Source organism: Chiroxiphia lanceolata, chromosome 21 (assembly GCF_009829145.1).
Source record: "Chiroxiphia lanceolata isolate bChiLan1 chromosome 21, bChiLan1.pri, whole genome shotgun sequence".
NCBI classification, from domain to species: domain Eukaryota; kingdom Metazoa; phylum Chordata; class Aves; order Passeriformes; family Pipridae; genus Chiroxiphia; species Chiroxiphia lanceolata.
In genome coordinates, this window is record NC_045657.1 from 1,324,895 (window position 1) to 1,351,854 (window position 26,960).

Consider the following 26,960-nt stretch of genomic DNA (forward strand, 5'->3'; position numbering starts at 1 on the left):
TAAGACAAATCAGTTGGGAACTGGTGGCAAATTAAATTACCATTAATTGAATTGTGAACCATTGTTGCTCCTGAGAGGTGCTCTGTAAAACTGAGGAGTGTGATCCTGTGCTACTGAAAGCAGTGGGGGCTTTTCTGTCAGTTTAAATAGGTGTGGGGTTTGGCTTAGAGCCACTTGAGTTAGACTAAATGGGCCTGTGGCATGGTTAGAAATGTTTTCCTTAATCCCTTTTGCTGTTAAAGTAGGATTAAAAATAATAGAAATTCTCTGAGGAGTAAGCTGAACTCCTTGACATGTTTATCTGTTTGGTTTCAGATGTTGGGTAAGATGAGTTTAATTTTTTAGGTTACTGTTCAGTTAGGAATTCTAGCATATGTATTTGTGGGTCTTGTCATTATTTTCGTCCTTAGCTGTAAGGGAGTTACAAAATTCACAAGTTAATTATACCTCAGCAATTTTCTAATGTTAGATCGTTTGCATTAACACATAGGAGACAACATTATCACTATACAGCCATAAATTTGGAGCAGTAATTATGCAATTTTGATTCTTGACTTTAACCAGAAAGTCTAAGAATAAAGTGTCACATGCTCAGACCTGCAAAATCCTTATTTCAGTAACTTAACAATTACAGTGTAATGTGTGATTCTCTTTAATCTCACAACAAATTTCTGGAGTAGCTAAAATTGTTAGTCAGGGACTAACTCGAAATATTCTTTCTTATTTAATCACCTGCTGCCTTTGCATCCTCGTTACACTGTGAAATGTAATTCCAGAGCATCACTCATGGAGTTATATTAGTAAGGACCGAAAATATACACTAAATGGCTTGTTTGTTTATTTTGAAGTAGTATCATCAACTTTTTACTTTTAGTACTGGTGTATTTATCAATCTTGCACAGAGTATGTCTCTTTCCTCAAGCTTTATTTATGCTTTGTAGCTCAGTTTGGTGTTGGTTTTGACTGTTGCACCTATTTCCTTGCATCTGGCCAATTTCTGGATTCAAGGCCCTGGAGTCTCAGGAGGCCAAACCTTGTGCATTTGTAGCATTGTCCAGCACGGCCTTTTTTGGACAGAGATAGAAATATTTTGACAGGTATTAAGAAGGGGAAGTGTCTTCACCCCAAATACAGCTGCTTAAGTTTCTCAGTAGTGTGTGCATGAAATGACTTTGCCTCCTCTTGGCTGCAGCTTCTTTATTTTTCCCTCTTCCTGGGCAAATAGGTGTCACGAAGTTGAACTCAAGGGTCACAGTAATGAAAATGTGAATCTGGGTTGTTTGTTCCTTGTTGGACAATGTGACTGTTTTCAGTTTGGTGAAAAGAGTATTCAGGACTTTTTTTTTTTCCCTGAAAAAAGTCCCTGTGTTTAGCACAAAGGTGATTTAATTTGTCATTTGAAAATAAAGGTGAGGTGAAAAGAACTTGCTTTTCTAAGTTCCACATGTAATAAAATCTGCTGCTGTGGGCAAGAACTGGACTAACCTGTCTCTGTATGAGCCCCATTCTGACAGGTGAGATCAGGGATGGGGTGTCCCTGGCTCTTGTTCTTCCCTGTGTGTTCCCAGAGTGCTCTGTGACTGTGGAATGGCAAGTGCACTTAAACCCCATTCTCAGTGTGCTCTGTGCTTTTCTCTCCTTTCAGACAAAACCCAGAAACTACCTTTGAGGTGTATGCAGAAGTGACCCACTCAGGAATCAGCTGCATTGGGAAAGGTACTGCTTTGCACTGTGATTCTGCCTGTTTGTTGGTTGAAACTGTTGGTAAGAACCATGTTTTGGGAGGTCATGAAGTATATTTAATATTATGCTGTTCTAGCTCTTAGAGATATCCTAATCACTGGTTCTGTGGAATCCTGTACAGTTAGGACTAATAAAGAGAAATTCTTGCCCCTGTCCCTGATTGTGGGCAATTTTCAGATTTCTTTGACTGTTTTGCCCTTTTTTTTGTCTTTTAAAATAGAAATAACTTTCTTCATTAGGTTGAAAAAGTGCTTTTTCAGGTTGGTATTTGCTGCTAATGTAAGAAAGGGGTAGTTAAAAATAAAAAAAATAATCTTAAAACATCTCGTGTGGACTTTATTTTTACTTCCTCTTTCTTACTTGTCTACAGAATTATTTTTATCTGCTCCCAGAATTCTTTGATCAAGTTACTTTATCTCTGGAAATAAGACATGGACACAGCTTGTGATTTGGTTAACTGTTTTTGCCAAACATTGTTGTCCTGCCATAATTATACAAGTGTTTTTCTCTGATATGGTTTTTGACAAGTATTCCAATGTTTATGCTGGAGATGTCCCATAACTGCTGAAACCAACAGGTAACTGTATTTGTGAATTTTTGACTGCTCTTGTGTAACCTGAGGAACTTGATGAAATAGGCAGGGAAAGCAAAGGCTGAAATTCATTATCCCAGAATTTAGTTCAGTCTCTAGAATGCTACAGAAAGGAGGGATGTCAGCATTAAATAGTTATGATTAGTCAGCATATGCTGAAGTGATATTTCTTTTGTCAATTATGGAGTGATCACATGGGTGCTGTAGATGTGGTGCAATGAACCAAAAGAGACAGTTCTTGTATCTCAGTGCCTGGAAAGCCCCTTCCCTCCTGCTCTACCTGTGCTGTTTGTTACAGCAAACAGAAGTCAAGGAGCTGCAGCTCTGGCCTGTCCTGCCAGAGCCTCCCTGGGAGCTGGGACTGGAGCACAGGCCTGGCTTGTCCTCCTGCTCTGTGCCATCCCAGCTATTCCAGGGAACTGCAGGAGCCCTTTTAATAACTGCTCTTTGTTTCTGCACATCTGACCTGGATTCGAGTGCCAGAAAATCTGAACAAATTTGACCATAAACATTACATTGTACAGTACTAGTGTCTGGGTATAATCTTCTCTTTGAAGTTTGTTTGCATCCCCCTGGAGGGATTAATTCCCTGCTGTGGGAAGGTGGGTTAAAAAGCACGGAAACTACTTTACAGGTTTTTAATTGGAGAATTTAGTATGCATTTTGTTCTATAAACCAACTGATTCTGTGGGAGTTTCACTTAGTTGTGTTTTTAGGTTTGTTGGATGTACTTCTAGGTGCAAAATCTTCAGAAATTCTTTTTAGGGAGTAAAAAAAGTTCTAAAAGTTGTTTCTGCAACTCTTGTATTCTGAAGTTATTCATTCTCTCTGGGTACTCTTTTAAGAGATTTTTTCCCAACCAATTATTTTTATATTTAAGAGGTGCCCTTTATTCTCAGAAGCCTTAGATTTGTGTATCCCCAAATACTTTGTCATTTTGCTTCAAATGAAGATTGTTTGATTCTCTGCAGTGTCAACTGTACTTAACAGCTGTACCATGTCCCAGGCAAATCAGCATTCCAGAAATGCAGACCTAGAGACCTCCACAGAGCTTCCTTCTGCTCTTGGCTGGCTGTTCTTTGCCTGAAACCCAGGAATAGGGATCAGGTTTTATTTTTGTGCAGTCAGGGAATGTGTGGTACCTGGCAAGGAGCAGCTACTGTTAAGAAAAGCAAAATGTATAAAAGGTGTATAAGGAGCAAATTATCAGGCAAGTTTGAAAAACTATTTCTCACCGTTTAATCAATCCCCAAACTAACTAAGACAACTGTTTTTTAAGTCCATGTCTCGTGTAATTGTGCTGTTGGTACTTAAAATGCTCTTAATTCTGATATCAATCTTCTGACGTGGTCTCGAGGAGAATGAATTGCTCCAAAGCTGTGACTGTCCTGGTGTGGGGGATTGTGTGGCTTGTGGGATGGTACAACTTGCTCTGTTTTGTGATTCCAAAGCCTGGGGAGCTGTCATGGACTAACCCCAGCTGGCAGCTCAGCCCCACGCAGCCACTCGCTCCCCCAGCCTGGTGGGATGGGAGAGAACTGCAAGAGGGAAAGTGAGAAAGTAGCAAAGGGTGTTTGCCATGGGAGTGTGGAATATCAGCTGGAATTTAAAGCTTTAATATGTTTCACAGTTCACTTGCATCCTGCTGAAATGGGAGGCACTGACTGGTGTTCTTAACTCCCCATGGACAGTTGTGCATTCGAGTCACGTCACTGCTCACGGAATTCACAGCCTTGCATTAAATGTTGTTTGGTTCATAGCTGTTGAAATGGATGAAGACAGCATTTTCCATTTGCTGTCATATAGAAGTATTTAGATTGGAAAAGACCTTTGAGATCTTTGAGTCCAGCCATAACCCTGACAGTGCCAAGGCCGTGTCCCCAAGCCCCGTGTCTGCGCGTCCTGTGGATCCCCCCAGGGCTGGGGACCCCCCCACTGCCCTGGGCAGCTGGGCCAGGGCTGGCTGTGGAAGGTTCTCACTTAGTCACCAAGACAGTCGACTGCAGAAGGAAGAAACCTGTTCTGGGCTCCAAGGAAGATGTCAATAAACTGGAACAAGTTCAGTGGGAGGCCATGAGGACGGTGAGCTGGAGCACTTCACTGTGAGGAGACGAGTGCTGGGCTGGGTCCAGGGAAGGAGGAGGCTCAGAGAACTGAGCAGCAGCTTCCACACCTGTGAGGAGTTCTCTGGGAGGGGATATCCAGGCTCCCCACAGTGGTACCTGGCAGCAGGACAAGGTGCAGTGACAGGCTGAATCAAGAGATGTGAATGTGTTCACCAGGAGGAGTCACGGATCAGAGCAGGGCACTCGCAGAGTTGTACATCTCCATCCTTGCAGCTTCACAGCATCAAAAAGCTGGTCTGACCTCACACCTGGCCTGTCTTTGACAGCAGATTGAACTGGAGACCTCCTGAGATCCTTTCCAGCCTGAATTATCCAGTGATCCTAAGGTTTGATCTCTAGAAAGGTAAACTTATGAGGTACAAAGAGAAGAACTTCATTGCAGCTGAAGACATTGAAAAGGCAAATGTTTTATTCCAATCCAGGCAGGACTGTGCCAAACCACACTGAAATGTGGGAACTGAGAGAGGAAATGATCCCTGGATCAGCCTGCTGTGGTCTCACTGTCCTTTCCCCTCTGGATTGTTTAGCAGTGGTGCTCATCTCTGCTCAGCATTGTATGTTTTTGGCACGTGAAGTCTTTGGTGTGCTTTACAATTCCAGCATTCAGTTGTATCTAAAGGCTGTGTTTGTGCTTTTCTTTGTTGGGTTCACAGATCTTACTTGGAAACTTATGGATTTTTTGTACTGAGTCACTTGAAGTAAACGGGATGTCTTTGTTTTGAGAACCGTGAAGCAAGAAAGCTGCAGCTGTGACTGGGAATGTTAAGATGAAAATTCGTTATTAAAAATGTATTTCCATAGGAGGTGGGGATACCAAGCCATTCCTTTGCCTGGTGATTGTGGTTTCTGTGGCACCTGGGAGCTCCCCTTGGCTAGCTGAAGCTCAGTCAGTGTGTGTGGTTTCCCTGCTCCCACCCTCTGTAAGCTGCCTGTTTGTCTTTGGTTTGTCCAGGAGCTCCTTGTTCATCCCTGCAGGCCCCCTGTGTTCCCTCTTTGCAGGATGTGCTGCTCCTGAGCCGGGAGCCTTCTCACCACAAGTGAGAAGCAGCAAACCAGAATAGAAAGAGCAGAGTCTGCATTTTACAGTGACAGTACATGGAATTTATCCAGTGAGAAATCCGTGTTGTGTGTCAGGTGTAAGTATGTCAGGGATAGGAAGTTACAAGTCTGGTGCTTCTCACCAACTCCCACACACTTACTTTCAGAAAAAAAAAAGCAGTCATGGTTTGATTTTAAAAATGAAATATTCTAGGGAAAACATTGACCAATAGTGAAAGGAATTAGTTTTGGTGGTCAGTCTGTGCCTTTGGTGCGTGGTCTTCTCACATTCACTGGAATTGTTACACACTGGGGATAATTCGAGAGCGAGAGAGAAGCTTTGTGTCAAATACTCCTGTTTTCCTGGATCTCTTTTCATATTTCTAATCTTTGTGTAAAGGGAGGAATCAAAGTGTTTTCTGACACTGATTTGTGTATTTGCTGTGGCATCTCATAACAGTGAAACTTCCCAGAAATGGAGGCAGTAAATTACAAAGAGCTTGTATTGTTTCTTTTACAAATGATAACTGCTTAAGCACTTGAGCACTTCTGGAAATCCAGTTCTAGCCTTTTGATACGTTGTAGGCAAGTGCATTGCAACTGTTTCCTATTTTTTTAACCTCAGCTGAAAGATTGTTTTGGCGTTTTTTTGAGATGCGGAAGTAGAAAGAATCCACTAGCAGTTTTTGTTTAAATACCTTTATAAAGAAAGTGAAAGCTTACTACTTGTGAAATTTTTCTTTTAACTTTCAAAGCACTTTGTGATCTCAAAACTGCTGCAGATCATTCATCAGAAATAGGATGTGACAAATTTAAGGCTCTGGCTGGACCCCAGCCAAAGATTCTCTCTTGTTAGATGGGGCTGTGAGGAGAATTGTAGTCTGACTGTCAAACTGTTCGTGTAGCAAAAGAGAATTTGTTAGTCTAAAGTAACCGATCAAAATAGTCTCTGAAGTGAGAGCATTTGAAAGTAAATGCTCACAAGAGTAGGACACCCCCTACACCCCTGTCTGGGAGGACGTACCACGCTTTTGTGTGGGGTTTTTGTGTTCTTGCCAAAGCAGACATTATAAAAGTATGTCAAATCTGTAGCTTTACCATGTAGTGTGCCAAAAGGCCTTTCTCTCCAAGGACCTCATCTTTCATCTTTTTGTGAGTGTAGCATAAATTCTTGCTGTGTGTTCAAGGAAAAAGCTGAAATGGTTTAGTACAGCTAAAGGATTTCTTTCTTGTTTTATTTTTTTAAGAACTGTGGTAAGTTAGAAGCCTAAATGCGACCGTGTGGACAAAGTGTGTGTTAGAGTTTAACAAATGTTCACTGGATTAGGAAAGGAAATGTAGTTTATGCTACTTCTTTTATGACAGAATTTAAAGGGTCTTGCTGTAAGACTCGCCATGTGCTTCTTTCTTTTCTCGAAAACATACCACTAAGTTGAAAAGGGAGATGAATCTTAGAAGGAAACTATTAACTCTGAGGTAGTTTATCATTGTTTGAGTGAAAGGATGAAATTTGCATTTGAATTGGCTCTGAGAGTAGCATGTACTACTAATCTTGTTCCTACTAGAAGCTTGTGAGTAGTTTAAGTACTTCCTTCTTTACTTTTCATGTTCTAGCCTTGGGTTGTAATAGCTCTTTCCCTCCCTCCCCCCCTTCCCAGTAGATCACAAATATATAACTTAAACTAATCGAAGTCCTTAACTCTGCTGGGAGCAGTCACCGTGTGCTCGGGCTGGGGATTATTCTGCAGTTGTCACTGTGGTTTCCCTGGCAGGACTGTCACAGGTAAGAGCTGGCAGGTCTCTGTCTCTGCCAGGGCAATCCTGCTGCCCCTTGGCATTACCCTCTGCCACAGACTGTGTGTTGGGAGCAGGGCAGCACCTCCCGGGGAGATGGAGGATGTTCCTGAACAGAAGCAAAGTTCTGGAGTAGGATTAAGTTAAGAGTTGGTCATTCCAAAGTTTGTAAAGCTTACCCGTGCAGCTCTGAGGACAACATTTATTTCTGAAGGTGAAAACATTTTGTTGGTTCAAATCTGCCCATTCTGTGTTGAGAAATAAGCAACATGCTGAAGGTTTAGGAATGACAAAGGAAGTGCAGAATTCAGGTGTCTTTCCATGAAATAAGGGCTTTCTGTTGAACATGGGCTGGAATCCCAAGTGTCCCTGTCCCATCTTTCCAGTGTTATGTTGCTACACCAAACTTCCTAAAGCAGGATTGGAAAAGTAACCAAACCTAAGTAGATAGGTGGGATTTGGGAATTCTAATTCTCCTAAGATGCTGCTTTGTTTTTCTGTTTCCATTTGATTGCTTTACTTCTAAGTAAGTAAGCAAACAAGGAGGAAGATTTTAACAAGGAGCTTACTGGGACTGCAGTGTCTGGGTAAGGCAGGAGCACTGTTTGAGCTGTTTTGTTGGAAGACAGTTCACAGTTTGATTTTTACAGTATAAATCAAATACAGAACTCAATTTGATGAGAAACTCACTTGATGAAAAAACTATTAGAATCTGTCGTATTGCAAGCCATGGTAAATTTTATCTAACATATTTTTAGGCATGTTCTTATCTGATGATACTTGATTTACTAAACCCCCCAAATGCTAATATCAACTAACTGAATGTCCTGCTGCTGCTATAAGTTATTTTGTGGGAAGAGAGCAGTTTGGCCTTTTTGCTTCACACTTTAAGTGCTTCTGTCTTCAGTCCTGTCTATCTCACAAGTATTTACTAATCTGCACTATATTGCTATGCTGGCACTGTTTAACTAGACAGAAAAATTCAGCACAGAAAGTCTCACTCACAAGACTTTAAACTCTTTTGTTGATTTATATTTTTTTAAAGGAGCTTGACATCTTCATCAAGTTCACAGTGGGCCTGCTTTGTTTGCTTTCTCTTGAATGCTTGATAAGATTTTTCTTCTATTGTTTTGTGCAGCAAGGACAGAACTTGCCATGGCTGAGGTGGTTTTTTTGTAAATCCACAATATGGTCATTGTCTGCTGCTGAATAATTGTGACTGCTTTTTGTACAACCAGAACTAAGGCTTTGGCTGTGAACAGATTCCTTCTTAGCGTGAAAAGAGACTAATCCATGTAAATACAGCCCCAAAATAAAGCTTTACAGAAAAAGGGAAAGGCTGCTAAGCAGGAGGGCAGAGGTCAGCAATTTAACCTTTAACCTAACAAATAAGAAGCATGAAAGTTCCCGAATTGGTTTACAAAGGCAAGCTCCTGTGATCTGTCAGTTTTTCTTTTCATGATAGAGTTGGGTGAGAAAACTGACTGACAGCTAGTGCCTTTTTAACTGCAGGCTGGAATTAACTGCTAAACTGAAACTTTCTTAGGGACACTTTTTCCTAGTGATTCTAACAAATTATTTTCCTTCACCAGCTATACTTAGAGTTTTCCTCGAATTTATAGATGAATTTGAGTGGTTGTTCCTTTTAAAGAGTTCTTGAGAGACTCAATTTAAATACCCAATACTAGTGAGACATTTATATTTCAGCACTTGAAGCATTTAAGAATTTGGTGAAGGACTTGTTGCAGTTAACTCTCTGTTAATGTGCTGCTCCAGGAGCAGGGCTGCTGTAACTGCAGAGGTTGTATTTGGGATGGAGTCAGTTGCTTTTAAAGGGGGGGCGTGTGTGTGACTTTATTTAAGGGACTGATTTTAATGTCAGTTCATCCTCAGTCACCGAAATTTCCGAGGTGGTTTTGTTTTTGTTTGTCCTCACTTAATCACAACAGGTAATCTCGTTAATGAGCGTTAACTATTGCTTAAAGCTCAGTGCATCTGCAGTCAGCAGTTACCCAGAGACACATTTCTGCAGAGAACTCTCAATTAGAGTGTCATTCAGGTGAAAAAGAAACAAAGTCGTAATGACTTTAAAGCAGACTCCCTGGAGATTGCAGAGCAGCGATTTTGGGTGGGGGTTTTGCCCAATGTTGAAGGCGCCATCCCAGGAGTGAGGGACCATCTGCAGCTGGATGATGCTTCCTGTGGATGTTTTCCACAGAAGTCTGGGAGTTTGGGATTTGTGCGTGTCTTTGGTGTGCTGCTGTGTGCCTTGGTCATTCTCCCCGAGCACTGCAGAGTGCTCCAGAGCCCTGACAGAGCAGTGCCCGAGAGCAGCACAGCCACGGGGAGCTTGGGGAGGCAGAAAATGAACTACATCTATTTTTATTGCTGCTTCCTTCTGTTCTAGGGGTCCCTTGCAAGGAGGGAAGGTAACCTGGCATTGCAAAGGAGGCCTGTCAGTGCCTGAGGCAGCACTGCCCTGCTTCTCTTTGCTGTGATATTTTTTTGTCATGAACAAAAAGCAACATGCTCAGGTTTTCTTGTGGTTTTTTGTTGGTTTTGTTCTGTGCTTTTTTTTTTGGTGTGGTGTGTTTTTTGGTTTGGGTTTTGGGTTCTTTTTGAGATTGAAATAGAGTTAGAGAGAGAGATGATTTGAGGTTAGATTGTTATCAAATAAGTATAAAATTCATACCAGGCTATTGTTTTACTTCAGCAATGGTTGTCAAAACCCCAAACCAAGTCAAAACAAATCCCAAACTCCACCGTTTGTGCTACCAGAGACAATTTTCATTTTGGTCCTGGGACAAGCAAGTTTGGGTAAACCATTTGTCAAAATTCCAGATGCTGACAGATTATTGGCTCTTGGGAAGATGATTTTTATGTCTTTTTTAGATGGAAACAGATTTTGATACACTTTTTAATATTACTTATTTCATGGAGGAGCGGGATAGAAACCAAGGAGGTTGAACTTCAGTACTGAGGATGATAACCTTGGATGGAGGGGTGGGAAGAGACAGCTGATAGTGAGAATCTGTTGTCTGGGATGGGTTATAGTCTGGAGAGTTTGTGTGAACTCTTCCATGACTGGAAGAGTTGGAGAGTAGTGGTTTCTGATTTGATGAAGATAGTCAAATAACAGAAGACTGTGTGGAAGTCCCTTGTGGAACATGATAACCTGGGTGCAGAGTGCAAAGATGAGGAGCAGGAGCGAAGGGTCCTGTTTGCTGTGTCACAGAAGGGTCTGGCCCCCATGGCATTGACTCTGACAGTGCAGGCACCTGGGGAGGGAATGGGGAAAAGAACTCCAGGGTACCTTGGGTGTTGGGTTTGACACTGGAGCCAAAAGAATTTCCATGCTTAGAATCTGTGCTGGGGTTTGAAGTGCTGGTGAAAGGAATTCCGCTCCCAACTCCCATTGCATTCTACAGGTGTTAACTCAATCCCAGACTTACTTCCTTTGAAGACTCATTTACTTTGAAACTATGTAGCTGTGACTATGAATAGTGGTAACATTACCTTTTCCTGAATTGATTCCCACATTGTTACACCTCTTCAGTAAATTACTCTTCATTTATGTCTGTAAGATACTTGGGAGATCCTTGAGATCTTCTGTTCCACTGTGATTAATGTCCTTCTGTACTAAAGGCCTTTTGTATATCATAATCTTATTTGCTAAAAGTATCTACCACTACAGTATGTCACAGATTCCATCTGTACTGTGTCATTAAATACCTCTCATAGATATTTTCTGCTGGAAAGAATTCCCACGTTAAACCAGAAGTGTGCAGCTTAGTGTGCACCTTGGCAGTGTCCAGGAACAGGAACAGATGTGGTGAGTAAATGGAATGATGTAACTCGCTCAGTGTTTTATTCCCTCATGAACTGTAGAGGCAAAGAGAAGCAGAGTCTCCCCATTTGCCATCTCTCTTGCATGGAGGCAAAGAGCCTGTCTTGTTCCCCTCAGAAATATTAAAAGTGGCATCCAGTAATACAGTAATTACAGCTTTGCATTTTGGTGCATTTCCCCATTGCTTTGCTCTGCCCTGGCCATGGGATTGGCTCTTTCACTAAATCATCTTGAAGCAATTCTGTATCCAGACTGAATCCTTAGACTACAGTGTGTATCAATCACATGGACAATTAAAATTGAGTATTGACATGTTTTTGAAATAGTCATACATCTCAATTTTGTTTATCTCAAAGTTTTAAAAACCTAATGACCTCATTGCAGCTCGACTATAATTACCATGTTTAAACTTCTATGCATTTTTTAGTTTAAACAGCCTTTGTGTTTTTTTTAAACCAAAAGAAAATTAATGAGAAGAGACAAAGAGACATCAAAGAGGTTTTCCCTCTGATTGCAGTGTTAGAAGTTTTGCCTGAAAATAGGTTACATTTCTTCTGTTTTCAGCTGAATCCTCATTAACTTTACATTTTAATGATGTCCAGAGCAAATTATACGATTATGGGAGATGCCTTAAAGGGAAGCTTAAAGGACACCTTTTTAATGTTTATTTCTTTACTGGTGGCAGTATTTGCACCAGTGTTATAAACAGCATTAGACTGCTAAAAGTAATTCCAACACATATCAGAAATATCTTCCATTTCTGCCATGTATGTAGTGTAAGGGTCTTTATTTAATATTTAACACAAATGCAGTGTGTTGGGGGATATCTTCATCTTTATAGAAGGAAAATGTAAATCAGGTCCTTTGAAAGAGTTTACAAATTGCTGGTGCATCTTCTGCTCAGTTTAATTTATGATGATAAGGTAAAAGGGAGACATGATTTAGCAAAGTCTCTGAATTGCTTTATTTTCTTGATCCTTCAATGGAGCAGATGATTGAAACATTTATCAAGTGACAGTTTGTATTTTTACAGTGACATAAAGCATTATTGGGGAAACTTAGTGGCATTTCAATTTATTCCATTTAAAGGAACTCAAATAGCACCAGTTTTGTGTTCTAATGTACTTCTACTAAAAATTAAGATTGCATAATGAACTTTCTAGGTGAAGAATTGTGTTATATCGAATGTGGCAACAGAACCTTGGATTTGGTGCACCTTAAACAGGATTAACTGAAGCTGGCAGTGGCTGGGATGGTATTTGAACAGTTGAGAATGAAAGACATAATTTCTGACTGTAGCTCAGTGAAAAGTTAGGCCAAAAGATCTTGTGAGAAGTGGGGTCTTCGTTCCCCTGTGCTGACACTTGGTGTCTGTGCTCTGTGAACAGGACCTTTGGGTTTCTTGTGCTGCAAGAATATATCTTTGGGATAAATCTTTGGGAGGTGAGATTATGGCAAGGGAATGGGAAGAGGCAGGAGTGTCCCAAAGCACAGCTCTGAGGCAGGACTCCACATGCAGCTGACGTGGTGAAATGTGTGCATTTGGGAGCTGACAGGTTAGTCCTTCCTGCCTCCATTCCCTAACAGGAGTGAACTCGGATTAATCTGGGGTTGTGCCCAGAGATGGGGCTCTGCTTGGCTGGGGTTTTGTGAAGCTCCTGTCCTGCATATGTATTCAGTATTTCCCACTGGTATTTCTAAAAGTTTTCTCTGCAGTTGCAGCAATCTGCAATAGCAGCTGTTGGTAAATTCAGCCTCCTGCTGCTCCAGACTCTTCTGCCCTCGGTGCCAGTCCCAGGGTGGGGTTGCTGTCCAGCCCCAGCTCCCTGTGCTGGGCTGGGTGGAACTGCACCTGCACACGGGATCTGCTGCAGGACAGTGGGGAGAGCTGACTTTGGAAACGTGGCTGTCAAAATAACCCTTTTTGTCCTGAGAATTCCACTCTAAGGGTCCTACAATTTTATGATCTGCTCTTCCCCTGCAATCTATTCCATGTGTAGCTTAAATCTTTTAGCTTTGATGACTTCTAGTGTAACTTTAGTTTGAAGGTGGTGTCACTAAAGCAGAAGAAGGTTGAGTGCAATTTCCTGCCTTTTCTCACCTTTATTTTATAATTATCAGAGAATTTTTCAGTCTTTAGTTGAGATGCATAATAAAAATACTGATTAATGAGCTGTAGCTGACAGAAAGATGTGCATGTTATCCTCATTTCCTTGGCATGCAGGACTTTGTATAGACTCATATTAGCACTGAAAACACGGAATGTTGTTCCTGGTAACTTGTTCCCCAAGTATTTGCAGTGAGGCTGTTTGCAGCCAGTTCTGTGTTAATGATAGTGCAGGGCTGAAGCATTCCAATCATTCATGTGCCTGTCCTCCCTTTCTCATAGAGCTCTCTTGGCTCAGGGTTTTTGCCTTATTCCTTTTGCTTTGTTGTGGTCAATTCAGTCAGTATAATAGCAGAGACACTGGCTTTTTTTTTTGCTTTTTTTGCTTTAATAAAGAGTTATGTTAGACATATACTATAACAGGGATGAGAGCTATTTATGTCCTAAGCTATTGATTTTTAATTAATGTTGCCTGGGCTCATACATGTTGGCAGAATTGCTAACAGCTTGTGGCATTTTTTAATTCACATCTTCTTTTTTGGTATTTTGACAGTGTCATTCATATCTCATGAAAAAGTACCTCGTCAGGTTAAATGTGTTAAAACACCGAGCAAGAAAAAAAAGGAGAGAATGGAACATAGGGCTGCCTAGAAACCTTGATCCATTGCCAAAGTATTTAAACAATTTAGTGTTTTGGTTTTCTAGCTCCAAGCTGCTTCTCAAATCCCTTGCTAATTAATCCAGTTAATTCTTTGTAGACTAACTGTATGCAGGGCTTTTTCTTGGGCCTCTATCACTGAGAACCCTGTTTTGTTTGAAGCAAACCTAAGCTCTGTTATAAAGGTTGTAGTAATAAAGTGAGTACTTGCAGATGTAAATACAGTGTTTTGAGCCCTTTTAAAAGGAGTTGTGTTTGTGTGGGTAACTTCTAATTTAATCTTTCATGTTTAAAAATTCAACATATATGCTTGTGTAAGAAGATGGAGAGAACTTTGTCATGACTTTGATCACTTAAGAAAAGGCTGTGGAGCCTCTGTGGGACAGATGGGTTGGAGTGCTGGTGTTGTGGTGCTGCAGTCAGTGAGGGGTGTTAAGTTTTCATCAAGGAAATGTTGTTCATGTCTGTGCTCCAAAATGCGTGTTTGGATACGGGGCAAATAAGGGTTTATCAGGAAGGAGAGTTTTTGGAAACAACCTGTTGATAGTTGGAATTCTTTTGGTGAGAGCACAAGAGAGCTTTGGGTTCAGACCTGGAAAAAGCAGCTGGGGAGCAGAGAGCTCAGAAAGCCAGTCAGACATGGACTGAGCTAAAGAAGGGAGCGTGGGCTCCTCACAGGGAACTCCTGTGGGACAGAGCTGCCACAGCCCTGAGCTCACTGCAGTGTGTGAGGTGTGTTGGAGCTGCTGCCCTGTCCTGCTCCCAGAGCTGGGCATGCCATGGGAGCAGGGGGAGCAGGGGGAGCAGGGGGGCTCCTGCACTGCAGCCATCCCCGAGGGGAAGTGCCTGCTGGGATGTGCTGCCCCACCAACCTGCCCAGGGATTTGGACAGGCTGCTTCTGAGGGCTTGCTGTCTGTAGGAGAGCTTTCCCTGCTCTCTCAGGGGCATTTTGGTAGCTGGATATGTGCTCTCCTGTATCTTGGAAGTATCAAATATCTGAAGACATTCTTTGCTGTTTTGTGGTTAAAATTCCTTTTGATACCCTTACCTTTTCCCCGGTAGCAGAAATGCTTTAAATTGTTTTAGTGAGATGATAGATTTCCTGTCTAGCTGCACTGAAGATCAGCAAGCTTCTCTTTATATAAAACAAATTTTCCTTCGAGCTCACAGCACTTCTTTAAATGTGTACACTTGCTTTCTCCCAGCCCCTCCTGTAGCTTCAGCATCACAGGGGCACACAGTGAGCTCTGTGAGCAGCACTGACAGCACTGCAGCAGGAGCTGGGCTGTCCTGCACCTGTGGGGATCCCCAGCCCTCTGGGGGTGCCTGCTGCTGGCCAGGGGAACTTCATTCCAGGAGAGAGGAGTCCTTGGGAGCCCCGGAACACTCCGAGGTTTTGGTTTTCTTTCATCACATCAGCTACATGAGATGGATTTTACCACCTTAGGACCTGTTTCCCCTCACCCCCACTAAGTTTTGATGCTGTTCAAGAAGTTCAGCTTCTGCCATCAGCACGTCTGACCCCCCAGGAACTTTTTGCAGGGGATCCTGTTGGACGCTTTTGCTGTTCTTCCAAACTCTCCCCTCGGGCAGTGCTTCAGTTTTAGGCTTCCTTGGAGCCTGGGTGGTGCTGCAGCCCTGGGTGAGCTCACTGGGACCAGTCTGTGGTGTGTTTAACTGGGTGCCAGCTGCAAACAGGCTGGCACTGTCAGAGCTGGGCATCAGTGAGCTCAGGGCTCTAACCATCCCAAAGGTCCCTGGCTGGAGGCTCAGGGGTCAGCACTCCCTGTGCCTGTGGACAGGAAGGGCTCTCTGTGTGCTGGGGGCAGTGGCACAGCTGCTCAAGAAAAGGGGGGTTGTTTTTCCTTCCTTACTACAACACTTGGAGAACTTATGGTTGACTACAACACTTTGTTCCACGTGCTTTGTCAGTCAGTTCAGATGAAACCTGGAGTGTGGTGGTCCATACAGAAAGGAGTGTATTTCTGCAGTACTTTATGTGTTTGTCTGATAATCTGAAGTTATGGTTGGTGGATTTTGGAAAGAAATTAAAAAAAAGAAGTTGATCAGTTGTAAAATGTTCTCTAATGCGTGGAAAATACAGGTTATTACCAAATTTAAATGGCCAAACTATCATTAAAACTAAAAGCAAAAATAGTGAAAATAAAGTAGTTTGGAAAATGTTTATAAAACTCAAAGTATTTTCTAGTAGTGAAAAGCCTGGAGGTGTTTTGGAAAATACTGATTGTTTTCATTAGCAATTCCTTTAGGTTTTGTAATGTAGTTGATTGTTTGCCCTGGCCACGTTGTGGTTTTACACCAGTTCCTTTTAACACAGTATTGCTCAAAAGCAATATGACAGTAAGCTGCTATTCCTGGTTTTCTTCAAAACAACAACCAAATTAAAAATTATCTGGTTGACACAAGAAAGTAGAAAATATGACATTACGTAAAAATTCCTCATGAAATTAATTGAATCAGGATTTTTTTAAATGAAGGTCCTGAATATGCCAATGTTAGGTATTAATTCAGTTGGCTCTAAACTCTAACATTATCAAACATAACTCCTCTTTGCTGCTGTTCAAAGTGAGCTCAGAGCCATTGTTTTGGGCTGCATGTGCTTGACCATTCAGGAGCAGCAAAGCCTGGGCAGCAGGTAGGCAAACAGGAGTAATCTGAAATACAGGGCTTGTAAATATTAAAGAGGTGACTGTTTCTTGTAAAACTGTCAAAGCTCTCGTTGCTTTGGTCTTATCTTGTGCAACTTGAGAGTTTGCATTCTGGAAATCTGAGTCAAACTGGCAGATTCAGACAATCCCTGCTTGTGGCTGGCATTGTTCAACTCCAGATGATGCACTACTTTGGATTAATTCATTAGTCAGGATTAATTTTTGCTGCGTGTTAGCTGGATGTGATGAAGGTCTTTTTAATTTTCTCCCTTTCTTGCCTCTGAGACTTTAGAAAAATCTCAGCTTGTGAAAGGTTGCCCATGTGCCCTGTGTGGTACTGGCACCTCCAGACTGTCACATTTTAGTCAGAGCATGAAATATTGGTGAACTGTTTCTTTCATATTTCCAGGACAAGGAGGGCTTGCCAGCTGCTGTGCAAGTGAGGGGACTGTCACCAGGCAACTCTGCTGTCTCAGGACATAAATACAAAGAGGCAGGAGAGAAACAAAGTCAGTATGCATGGCCTGAGCACTTGAAACATATCTCTATTAAATTTATAGAGTGGTGAAAAGGTTATGAGAAAAAAAACATACTGATCAAACACAAATAAATAAAAAATTATTAAAACCAAAAAAAGCCTAATTAAAGTAGGTGTTCCCATTCAACTTCTACATTTAAACCCTTTTGTATAATTATTACAGGCAGCCTGTAAAATGTTTCAAGACACTTCGTATTTCATTTTGTAAGCCAGGCTTTGTGCATTTCTTGACCATTGAAATACAATTTTACCTAATTATATTTTTTTGCAAGTTTTAGCTGCTGTATGATTTGCTGACTAGAATTATAGGGGGAGAAAAAAAGAATTAAAAACATAATCCATTCAAAATTTGCTGCTTGCAGGACTCCTGGAGTTTGGCTTAGATAGCCAGGAACACTGCATTTCTGGGTTGGTGGGAGAACAGATGGTTATGAAGAGAAATATCCCCCTAAGTGCAGAGTAAAGCAAACTCAAAAGATTCATCAAGCGTGCTTTAATGTGGGCCTGAGGTGCCACCAGAGTCATTAACCAGTGCAGGGAAAGGGGCTGAGCACCTCAAGTGGAGGTGGGAGAAACATGTCACAAACAGGACTCCAAATCACGACTCTTTTTGTCTTCTGGTTTTGATCTCTGTCCTTTTAGTTTTAGCTCTGTCCTGTGCACCCCCTTCTGATAGTTCCAGCTTTAGTTCTGTCAGTGTCAGCAGTTTAAAAATTAATCTGGACTGAAAATTTTCTGCTCTTCTTTATAAAGAAATAATTCAGAGTTTGCTGGTCACTGAAACCATCTTATGCTTTCAAATGTCTCCTTTCTCTTACAGTTTAGAATGTTAGTTAACTGAGTCTCTACCATTATACAACTGATTTTTTAAAAACTGGGATCTCGGTATGGATGAAACAAAAGAGGTTAAAGATTTAACAGAGTGGTGTTTCCCCAGTTGTATTTCATATATTGAGCACTGTGCTTGCAACACAACTGTTTCACAACCTCCATTGAAAGAATTGGTAAAGTTTTGATTAAACCTGGAGGGTTCAGGGGAGTAAATAATAGCAGTTAGGATGGAAGCTGGTGCCCTGTGCAAGGGTCTGACTCAATGCTCTGTGTGTGCCAGGCCGGGCACTTCAGAGCTTGACATGACACCAAATACCTGCTGAGGACTTGGGATGAGGAAACCAGAGCAGCCTCTTCTTGTGGTGAAGGGCAGTGAATGGTTTCCCTGGCTTCTTATCCAAGAAGGGAGTGTTGTTTCTGCTTTGCCCTTGCTGTACTTAAGGTTTTTAGCAGGATTGTGGAGTAAATGTAACCGAGACCCCTTTAGATGGGAAGTTGGCTTGGCTACTGGAAGCTGTGAAGGTCTCATATCTGAGGCTTGCTCTGAATGGGTCACAGGGGGACCAGAAACCCTGAGGAGGGGGACCAGAAAACCAGGCAGCTCAGGTGCACAGACACAAGTCTAAAGCTTGTGTCATTCTTGTGCTGTTGGAGCTGTTACCTCTCCACGTCTTCATTCTGCAGAGCTGTGCATGGTTAAGTAAAAATCTGTGAGGAAGTTGTAGTTTAACCTGCTTTGCTTTGGAAGGATTTTTCAAAAATACATGTAAGATGTTGCTGAACACTGTCTAGGAAAGTTTTGCTCCTCACTGCCCCTCTGGTTCTCGAGGTGTTAATAATATAAAAACAATTATGGAAATCATAGTGATTTACTTAATCTGTTCTGGTTTTCTCCCTTCCTTCCTGTTTCCTATGATGTATATTTTATGTTGCCTTTGCTCTCAGTCTTTCCTGCTTTTGCATCACTTTACTGAACTCTGAATTACAAACCTTATATTTCATTTCTAGATGAAGCTGTCGGGAAAAGCATTTTCCCATCACCAGTGAGGTTTGTGGCGCTCTCGGGGCAGACTCTTGGAGCTGTGTGGGGAGAGAGGGCAGAGCTGGGGTCTGTTCTCTCTGCTCTCAGCCCGTGCTCGTGCACAGCTCTGTCCCAGTGTGGCTGTCACTGAGCTGTGCTGGGGGTCACAGAGCCCTCCGGAGCTGGGCAGGGCAGGCTCTGCTTTCCTGCTGCCCTACCCCGGGCTGGGCTGGCTGGGGGAGCTGGGCTGAGCTGTCAGGGTGCCCTGTCCAGGCTGGGCTGGCTGCTGGAGCTGGGCTGGGCTGTCAGGGTGCCCTGCTGTGGGCTGGGCTGGCTGGGGGAGCTGGGCTGAGCTGTCAGGGTGCCCTGCCGTGGGATGGGGTTGGACACTGACCCTGCTGTGCTCGCTGCGGCCTCGGGCCCTGCAGTCACACACTCTGTGCTGCTGGAGGGGCTTTGGGGGGGGTGCAAGGCACTCGTGGAGAATGTTCTTTACGTCTGGCTCGTTTTCTGACTTGTACCCTTTCAAAATAAGGAGCTCTTTCAGAAGTAAAGATTAAAAGATTGAAGTCGTAAAGCTGCGTATTAAATAAAAATGGAATTTTTTATTCCCTACATATTTTGTCTTGTTCTGAGGTTTCCTATCTGCCATCCTGGGTGTGTATGTTCTTTCTCTCCCGCATTTTCCCCACCCACCCCCTGCCTTTTCCCCTCCTCCCTTGCTTCCCCCACTCCGGGATGGCTCCTGCTTCCAGGGCTGCAGCAGTCTGGGGGCAAGCAGGAGTGTTCGGCTGTGCTGAGTGCAGGACACCCAGGAGTTGGCAGAGGTTTGGAAAGGAGTTTGCATTGCTTTTTTGTTGTGCTGCATAAGTATGAGAATGGGTGTTGAAATTAAAGTTACTCCGAATTCGGTTCCAGTTCATTTTAGAGGGACTGCAGCTATAAGGACCTTAAAGAAGTGAATGAGGTAAATCATTTAATTAGGGAGGAAAAATGAGGTAATTTTCACTCTATTTTTCAGTTTGGGATTGGTACATCTGAATGATGTGTAGCCAGTATGGATTAAGTTGGCTGACTTTTATCAAAAGGAGCAGGTCAGTTTGTGTTGGGTTTGCGTGGTTAACTCTGGGAAGTATTTTCTGGTAATTTTTTGGAAACTTCCCTGGTTTTATAATTTCCATACAATTCAAATAACAGACCAGTTCGAGTTGGGCTATTTTCAGAAGTAACCAAGCATGCCTCTTTTAAAGGCAAAACTCACTTTATGATGTAAGAAAAGTTGAGAGTAAAAGAGCAGCATAGTTACACTAATATGCCATTGTAGCATGTTCCCATCCTGTCATCTGGAAAATTAAATCAGGTTCCAGCATGGATTAACATCCAGACTTGTGAGGAGGGGAAGGTAGTGTCTTAAATGCCATGAAATTGAACAATGGGATTATACAGTTCACAGCTAATTTCAATATTCGGCTGGATTTGGCTTTTTGTTGGACAAGATTGTGCAGGGAGAGGCAGCAATAGCTTTTAGAACTTGGAAACATTCATGTTTTTAATGAAATACTGACAATAATAGCTTGAATGTGGTTGAGCAATCAATACAGTGCTCTGCATAATGCACCCAGAGTGGTGTGGAATCTCTGCTCCTGGGGGGAAAAGCTGAGTGTGTTGGCAGTGAGACCTGTGCTCACTCCTGTGGGCTCAGGGCTTTGTGCTCCCCGTTTGGAGAGAACCTATAAATGCCCGGCCAGGACTCAGATGCTGCTGCAGAGCCTTGCTCTGCTGTCCCTGTCCAGAATAACCCCACGCTCAGTCACCCGTTGGTCGTGTGAGAATTGATTCCATTGCTTCCCTGGGAAGCTCCTCTTGAAATCATTGCCAAGGAGCTGCTGCAGGAACAGCCACGGAATCCGTTCCATAGGTGGTTTTCCAAACAGCTCTCCCGGGGACGGGGTGTCTGTGCTGAGGAACAAGGGCTGGGGCAGCTCCAGCTCTGTGGCCAACTGAGATCTCACGGCAGCAGCTGCTTTGTGTGGAGCTGTATCCTCTGGGAAGAGGCTTCCAGTGATGTGTGTCAGGTTGGGAAGTGAATCTCAGGACGTTTGTGTGACATGCCATTGGTTTAAAAGCTTTTTTAAACCTGAGTGTCAGCAATAGGAATAAAATCAACATTTGTCTTGGTACCAGCAGTTTATGTTTAAGTTTGTGACAGATGTATTTCACTGCACTTACAGCCATGTAAGAATGGGAGATTCCAGGTGGGGTGGTGTATTTTAGCTTTATTTTGGAGTGTTATTGTTTGTGTTCTTACTGCTTTGCACTTGTAACTTACAACTTCCAGTGCTGTATTTCAACGTGTGATTAATATTAATAGATGGCTGTTTGTCAGCAGTTGCTTTAGGCACAAACTGTGTGGATCTTGTCATCTTTGTGAGCTGAAACTACCAGCTCAGGTGTAGTGAAAGATAAACAGGAGATACTAGGTTACCATGCCACAGGTTCAACCTGTGGCACAACCTGAGTTCTTGTTTTGGGGTTTGGGAGAAGTTTAGTTTGAGAAGCAGCTCCATAACTCCTGTGATTTTTCCTGTCTGAGGTTCACTTGCACTGTGTTTGGCCGTGGTTTGCAGGGTCTCCTGCCCTCAGCTGAGCTTTCAGAGCTCTGTAACCTTATCAGTGACTGCTCAGAGCTTTGCTGGAGTGGGGCAAGAGGCTGGGCAGCATTTCAGTCTGGCTCTTCCCTTGTTCTGGTGTCAGCAAATAGATTCCACTCTTCTGAACTTGAAAAAAGTATTTTACATGTGTTTACTTTGCATCATTTCACTCGAAAGCCTGTTAAGTACCTGGAATAACAGCGTTCCCTGTGTTTTGAGTTGCAAAGGGTTTTCTTGCTGTCTGGAGCTACAATGGAGCTGCATCTCACTGTTTGCATGTGCTGTGCAAAACAAATTACTGCGAGTTAAAGTGTTTGAAGTTCTCAAGTTACTTTAGTTTTACAGGCAGAGTTGACAGTTCTGTTCGTGTCTTTCCCAAGTATTTTCACACGGGTGCTGAAGCAGTTTTTCCTGATCCTAATGGTGCTGATTAAAGCTGAATCCTGAGTGCTTGGCTGGGCTACCCACCTGTATCCCTGATGGTCTGACCATTTTCTCCTGTTCAGAATGATTCAGATATCATATCCATCAGGATTATTGGGTGCCCTGTGCTTGTCCTTTCAGGGCAGAGCCTGGCCATACTGAGTAATAGCAATGTTTGGTTTGTAGATCTTTGTATTCCCTAAAGTCAGGTGTCTCGAGGGCCACTATTTCACTGTATGTGTTTCTGTCAATCCTCTTGGTGTAGTGAGGGTGCTCCAGCGTCCTGGAACTTCATGTCATGCCCACATAGAATTGAAATGTAGTTTTACCATGTGTGTATGTGTAGGTCAGTGCAGTTCTCATGCACACTGGGTTACCAGCGAAGAATGGGTGATGAAAGCTGTAGTAAGATGTGATGAAGTTTCTTTTCCCCTTGTGTAGTGTTTTCCAAATAAAGATGCTGCAAGTTTAGTCAATATTCCCAGACCATTTAAAAGCCGAAGTGATGGAGCTGCCACAATGTTAAATAGAAAGTACTTGTGCAAACATGAGGCCGGGAGGCTGCCAGGCACATCTCGAAGGTGGGGCCCTTCCCTGCGGGGTTCTGGGTCAGCCACCCTGAGGCTGGACACAACCCATGTCCCTGTGTCACAGGGGCTGTGACACCCAGGGCAGTGCCCCCCGTGGCTGTGAGACAGTAAAGGCACTGGCAGGGATGTGTTTGCCCAGGGTACCCTGTACCTGTTGTGCTCACACGTGAATCCTGGAGCCTCACAAAGCTGCACAGACCCCTCATCTCTGATGGGTCACCTGGGAAGGGGCTTTCAGGGCTCCCAGAAATGTGGTCAGGCAGGGTCCTGCAGCCTGTCCCTGTGCCTTGTGCCAGGGAGCTCCTGGAACACAGAAGAGCCTTCAAGATGCTGAGAAAACAGGGAAAATACATGTTTACACACACACACAGAGTTACTTTGTATGACTAATCTGTTTTGTTGGATCTTTCAAGAATAAGAATGTGGCTTGCCATCTATGGAGGAATGTGTTTAGAGCAAACACACTGTGCATTTATGTCAAATTTAGTTCCTCATTTCTCTAAAACAGTGGTAAATGATAAAATATGTGTGTCAGTACATGTATACATATATTTATATTAAGTTTGAAAGCAATGGACCAATAGAAGGGGGAGGAATGTTGGTATCACGCTCCAGACACCATTATGGATTTCTTCAGCAATACAAATTTATTTCTTTGATTGAGTCGTTGTTTGGTCTTTTTTCCTGTGAAATCCTGAAATCTTACCCTTAAATAATTAGTTTAAAAAATATTTTAAAATCTGCAACTTAATAGTTGCATAATTTCCTCTCTCCACTGCTCCTGCCTCTTGCTGTGCTGAGGTGTGAAGCTGGACTGTCCCTTCATTGCTAATTGTGTGTAGAGGGTGCTCATGGCAGCACAGCTGGGCACATCTGTCTGTGTGTTTGGACACTTCACTCACCTGTGTAGAGACTGAAGAATTTTCAAACTAAGGCTTTAAAAGGTGATCCCTTGCTTTGTTTCTGCTTTGCTGTGTTTGTGCAGAAGGGTTTGCTCACACGTGTATGTAAAGTGTGATGCACTGTACATGTGACTGTGTCTGTGTGCCCTGGTGAAACATTAACTCAGCACCTGATTCTCTGGAAAACGTTCAGCTGGAAGGTTTATAGAGGTCCAGGCTGTTGGATTTGTCCTGCAGAAGGAACACACCTCACAAGGAGTTGGCACCTGCTGGCAGCGGAACCAGCGATGGCCGAACGGATCCCTCGGTGACCTGCCCTGAGAACCGGGGACAGCAGGGATGGTGCCACAGCCAGACTCCCTCCCCTGCAGCTGAGCCGGGGGGTGGCCTCGTGCAGCTCCTCTGGGGCTGTGTCACAGTGTCACTGCCACGGAACGGGCAGGGCTGGGCAGAGTGTCCCACACCCCGGGCGGGGGCTCTGGGGATAACCTTGGGTGTTCCACGTGCTTTACACTCTGTCTTGAACTCTTGCCTGAGTGTTTGGTTTGGTTTTTTGTAATTAAAAAAGGAATAATTGTGGAATGGAATGTGGCCTTCTCCACTGTATCCCTTTGAAAAATGCGTGGCTTTGAAGAGGTCTGTTTTAAATAGGTTGTCGTATAAATAATTTCAATCATGATATTCTGTTGTTTTATGAACATCTCTAATTAAATTTAAGATAACTTCTCAGGGAATACTACCATATTATTTATTCTGACAGCCAGAGGAGTAAGGACGTTGCATCAGTCTGGAATGCTTGCTAATCTGAAGTGTTTCACACTTGTTTTCCTGATGAGAGAGGTTCCAGGGCTGCCTTAATTGCCTCTCTCGAATTCTGGATAAATATTTTTGTCTGCTGGGGAGCACACCTTAACATGAAGTAATTCTGAGAGATTTGTAATCTGGTATCACTGAAAACTGTCTGTGGAGATAAACCCGTGCAGTGTCTGGAGCTGGCAGAACTGGTGTGATTTTAACCCAAATTCAGTGCCCTGGGTAACCATTTCCTGGTGACAAGCCCAGCTGGCAAATCACAGCCAGAAAGATATTGCACAAGGTAACAGCCTGGAGTTCAGTCCAGCACCAGGGCTCCCCTTATAAAATAATGTATAGATAAATATATATATTTACATATATATGTGTGTATGTACACACAGACATTTTTGATTTCACGTGTTTTGTGTGTGTTTTATGCACAGTTTTTGTCTTTCTGGAGGAGGGTAAAGGGAGAGCCTTGAAAAGTCCTTCCCTGCTCTTATCAACACAGCAGCCTCAGCTGCCCTCTTTGGATCCCCTGCCAGGGTTGCTATCATCTTCTGATCAAATATTAATGTGTGATTCTCTGCTTGCTCACTAATCCAAAGCCAATTAATATTATCTGTCAATTATTTACAGATCCTGAGGTGCGGAGGCAATTCCCAGAGGGCTACAGTGACCAGGTTTGGAATGCGTAATTAATTTTTTACATGACAAAATTTATTTCAGGGTTGTTCAACATATTATTGCTGCTCTTTTTACTGAAAGAGATAAATGCATTCTTAGAAAGAAAAAGAAGCTGTAATTAGGAGCAGAAGGATACAAACATTTTTACACTGAAGGCAGCAAACGGAAGAATTGGGCTCTCGTAAGGCTGGTTTACAGCCCCGAGTTTACGAGGGAACATGAGAGCGGGCAGGAAAATTGATTAATAAATTTCCCTTTTTGCCTTTGGGTGCCAGAGCCGCAGTTCATTTGGCAGAGCTCTCGGCATTGTGTGAGGGTTTATGGCTGTGTTTAACTGGGCACCTGGCACTCCAGCGCATTTCTGGAATTCCTGCCTGCTCAGGCAGCCTCTGCTCCGCTCCGAGGGATGGTGTGACCCCGAATGTGTGGGTGGGACACACGGGGGTTCATCATTTAGCTGGAACACAGGTTGGGTTAGAGATTTTTCACCGGGTCTGTGGCTGACTCGGAAATGAGCAAATTCAGGTTACGCTGTGTTTTCCTGTGCTCTCCTGTGTCTCCTCAGGAGTGGACTGGGCCAGGGTCAGAGCCTGGGCAGGGGGATTATTCCTGGGGTGTCTGAAGGCCACTGGAGTTCCTGTGGGTGCTGGTGGTCAGCACTGGGGTGTCAGTGCCAGCTGAGCTCCTGCACCTCAGTTCCTGGGAAGTGCTGAACTTATGACATTGTATAACTGTTTAATATAACAATAACTCCTGCCTCAACGAGTCCCTGCTATTGAGTGATAACAGGTTAGGGTCAGCACAGCTGTTTTGTCTCAGGTCCTTTCCCTCTAGTTATGTATTCATGCCACATGAAATTGTGTGTCATTTAGACTGAAGCATTTCACAAATTGTGAGCTGTGCTGGCTCACCAGGGCCAGGACAAATGTTTTCATGTTGGGCTATAATCAGTCTGTGCAGGGGGACCTTGACCAGGCCTTCTGGGTGGGTTTGGAGTAGTAGCAGTAATATTTTTTCAAAGCATCTATTGAACTGCTTTTCAATGTAGTTCATTGTTAGGACTTCCTGTGCACTTGGGTACAGCATGGAACTAACCCTCGTGGAGGACTGCAGCCCCATTGCCCCTGTAGGTCTGTGATTTGTTAATAAACATGCCTGTGTTTGTGTTTACCTGAGGACTGACTTCTTTCCAGCACACTGTGCAGTTGGGTGTGAGCTGATGGTCCTTCAGAGCTGGGACAGTCACTCGTGTCCATGACCAAGGTGTTACAGGAGAGCCTTGTAATACAATTGACTTCATAAAATTCTTAACAGCCCCCTTTCTTCTGCTGCAAATGATTAGACTTGTATAATATTGCTATGAATATGCAAGACTGAATCAAACTCAGAGGAGCCACAGGCTCATAAAAATTCTTAAGATGTTCACCCAGTCCCAGTCAGAGTTTCCGATGGCTGATGTCAGACCCCCCAAAACACACAGAGCTGTGTTTGTGTGGCTCTGGGGGTGGGTTCTTACATTGTCACGTATTTTGCACATGCAAACTGAGAGGGGAAGCAAAAGAGAGGAGGCTGAACTTCTCAGCCTCGAGTAGGTTTCAGAAACGTTTTTCCTGTTGATGCACAGGAGTATTTTCTGGTCCTGGTAGCTGGACATTCTGAAAGAGGAGAACATGTCCAGAGCTGACAGATCTGGATTTGAAAAATCACCTGTGAACATTCAAGTAAACCAGAGAGGAAGAGCTTCATCCATGTTTTTACTGATGAATTTAAAGCTCTGAGAAATATATAGGTTGCAAATCAGCCCAGTTAGATTTATTTCTTAAAGCTTCTGGTTTATTGTTTTTTTGGAAGAAAAAAATTGTCAGAGTGCCAGGTCACTGCAGCCCAAGATGCACAGTACAAACCCCTCGATTTCTCCCTGTGTTTCTGTATGCAAGGGAGAGAGAT

General features: G+C 43.2%; 1 protein-coding gene across 1 annotated transcript in view; it reads left to right on the forward strand.

Moving 5' to 3' along the window:
• DENND1A (DENN domain containing 1A) overlaps positions 1 to 26,960 on the forward strand; it is a 155,934-nt gene that overhangs the window by 4,475 nt on the left and 124,499 nt on the right. Inside the window, 2 exon segments of the mRNA XM_032708612.1 lie at positions 1,646 to 1,716; positions 24,966 to 25,009. Coding sequence (XP_032564503.1) covers positions 1,646 to 1,716; positions 24,966 to 25,009 — 115 coding nt within the window.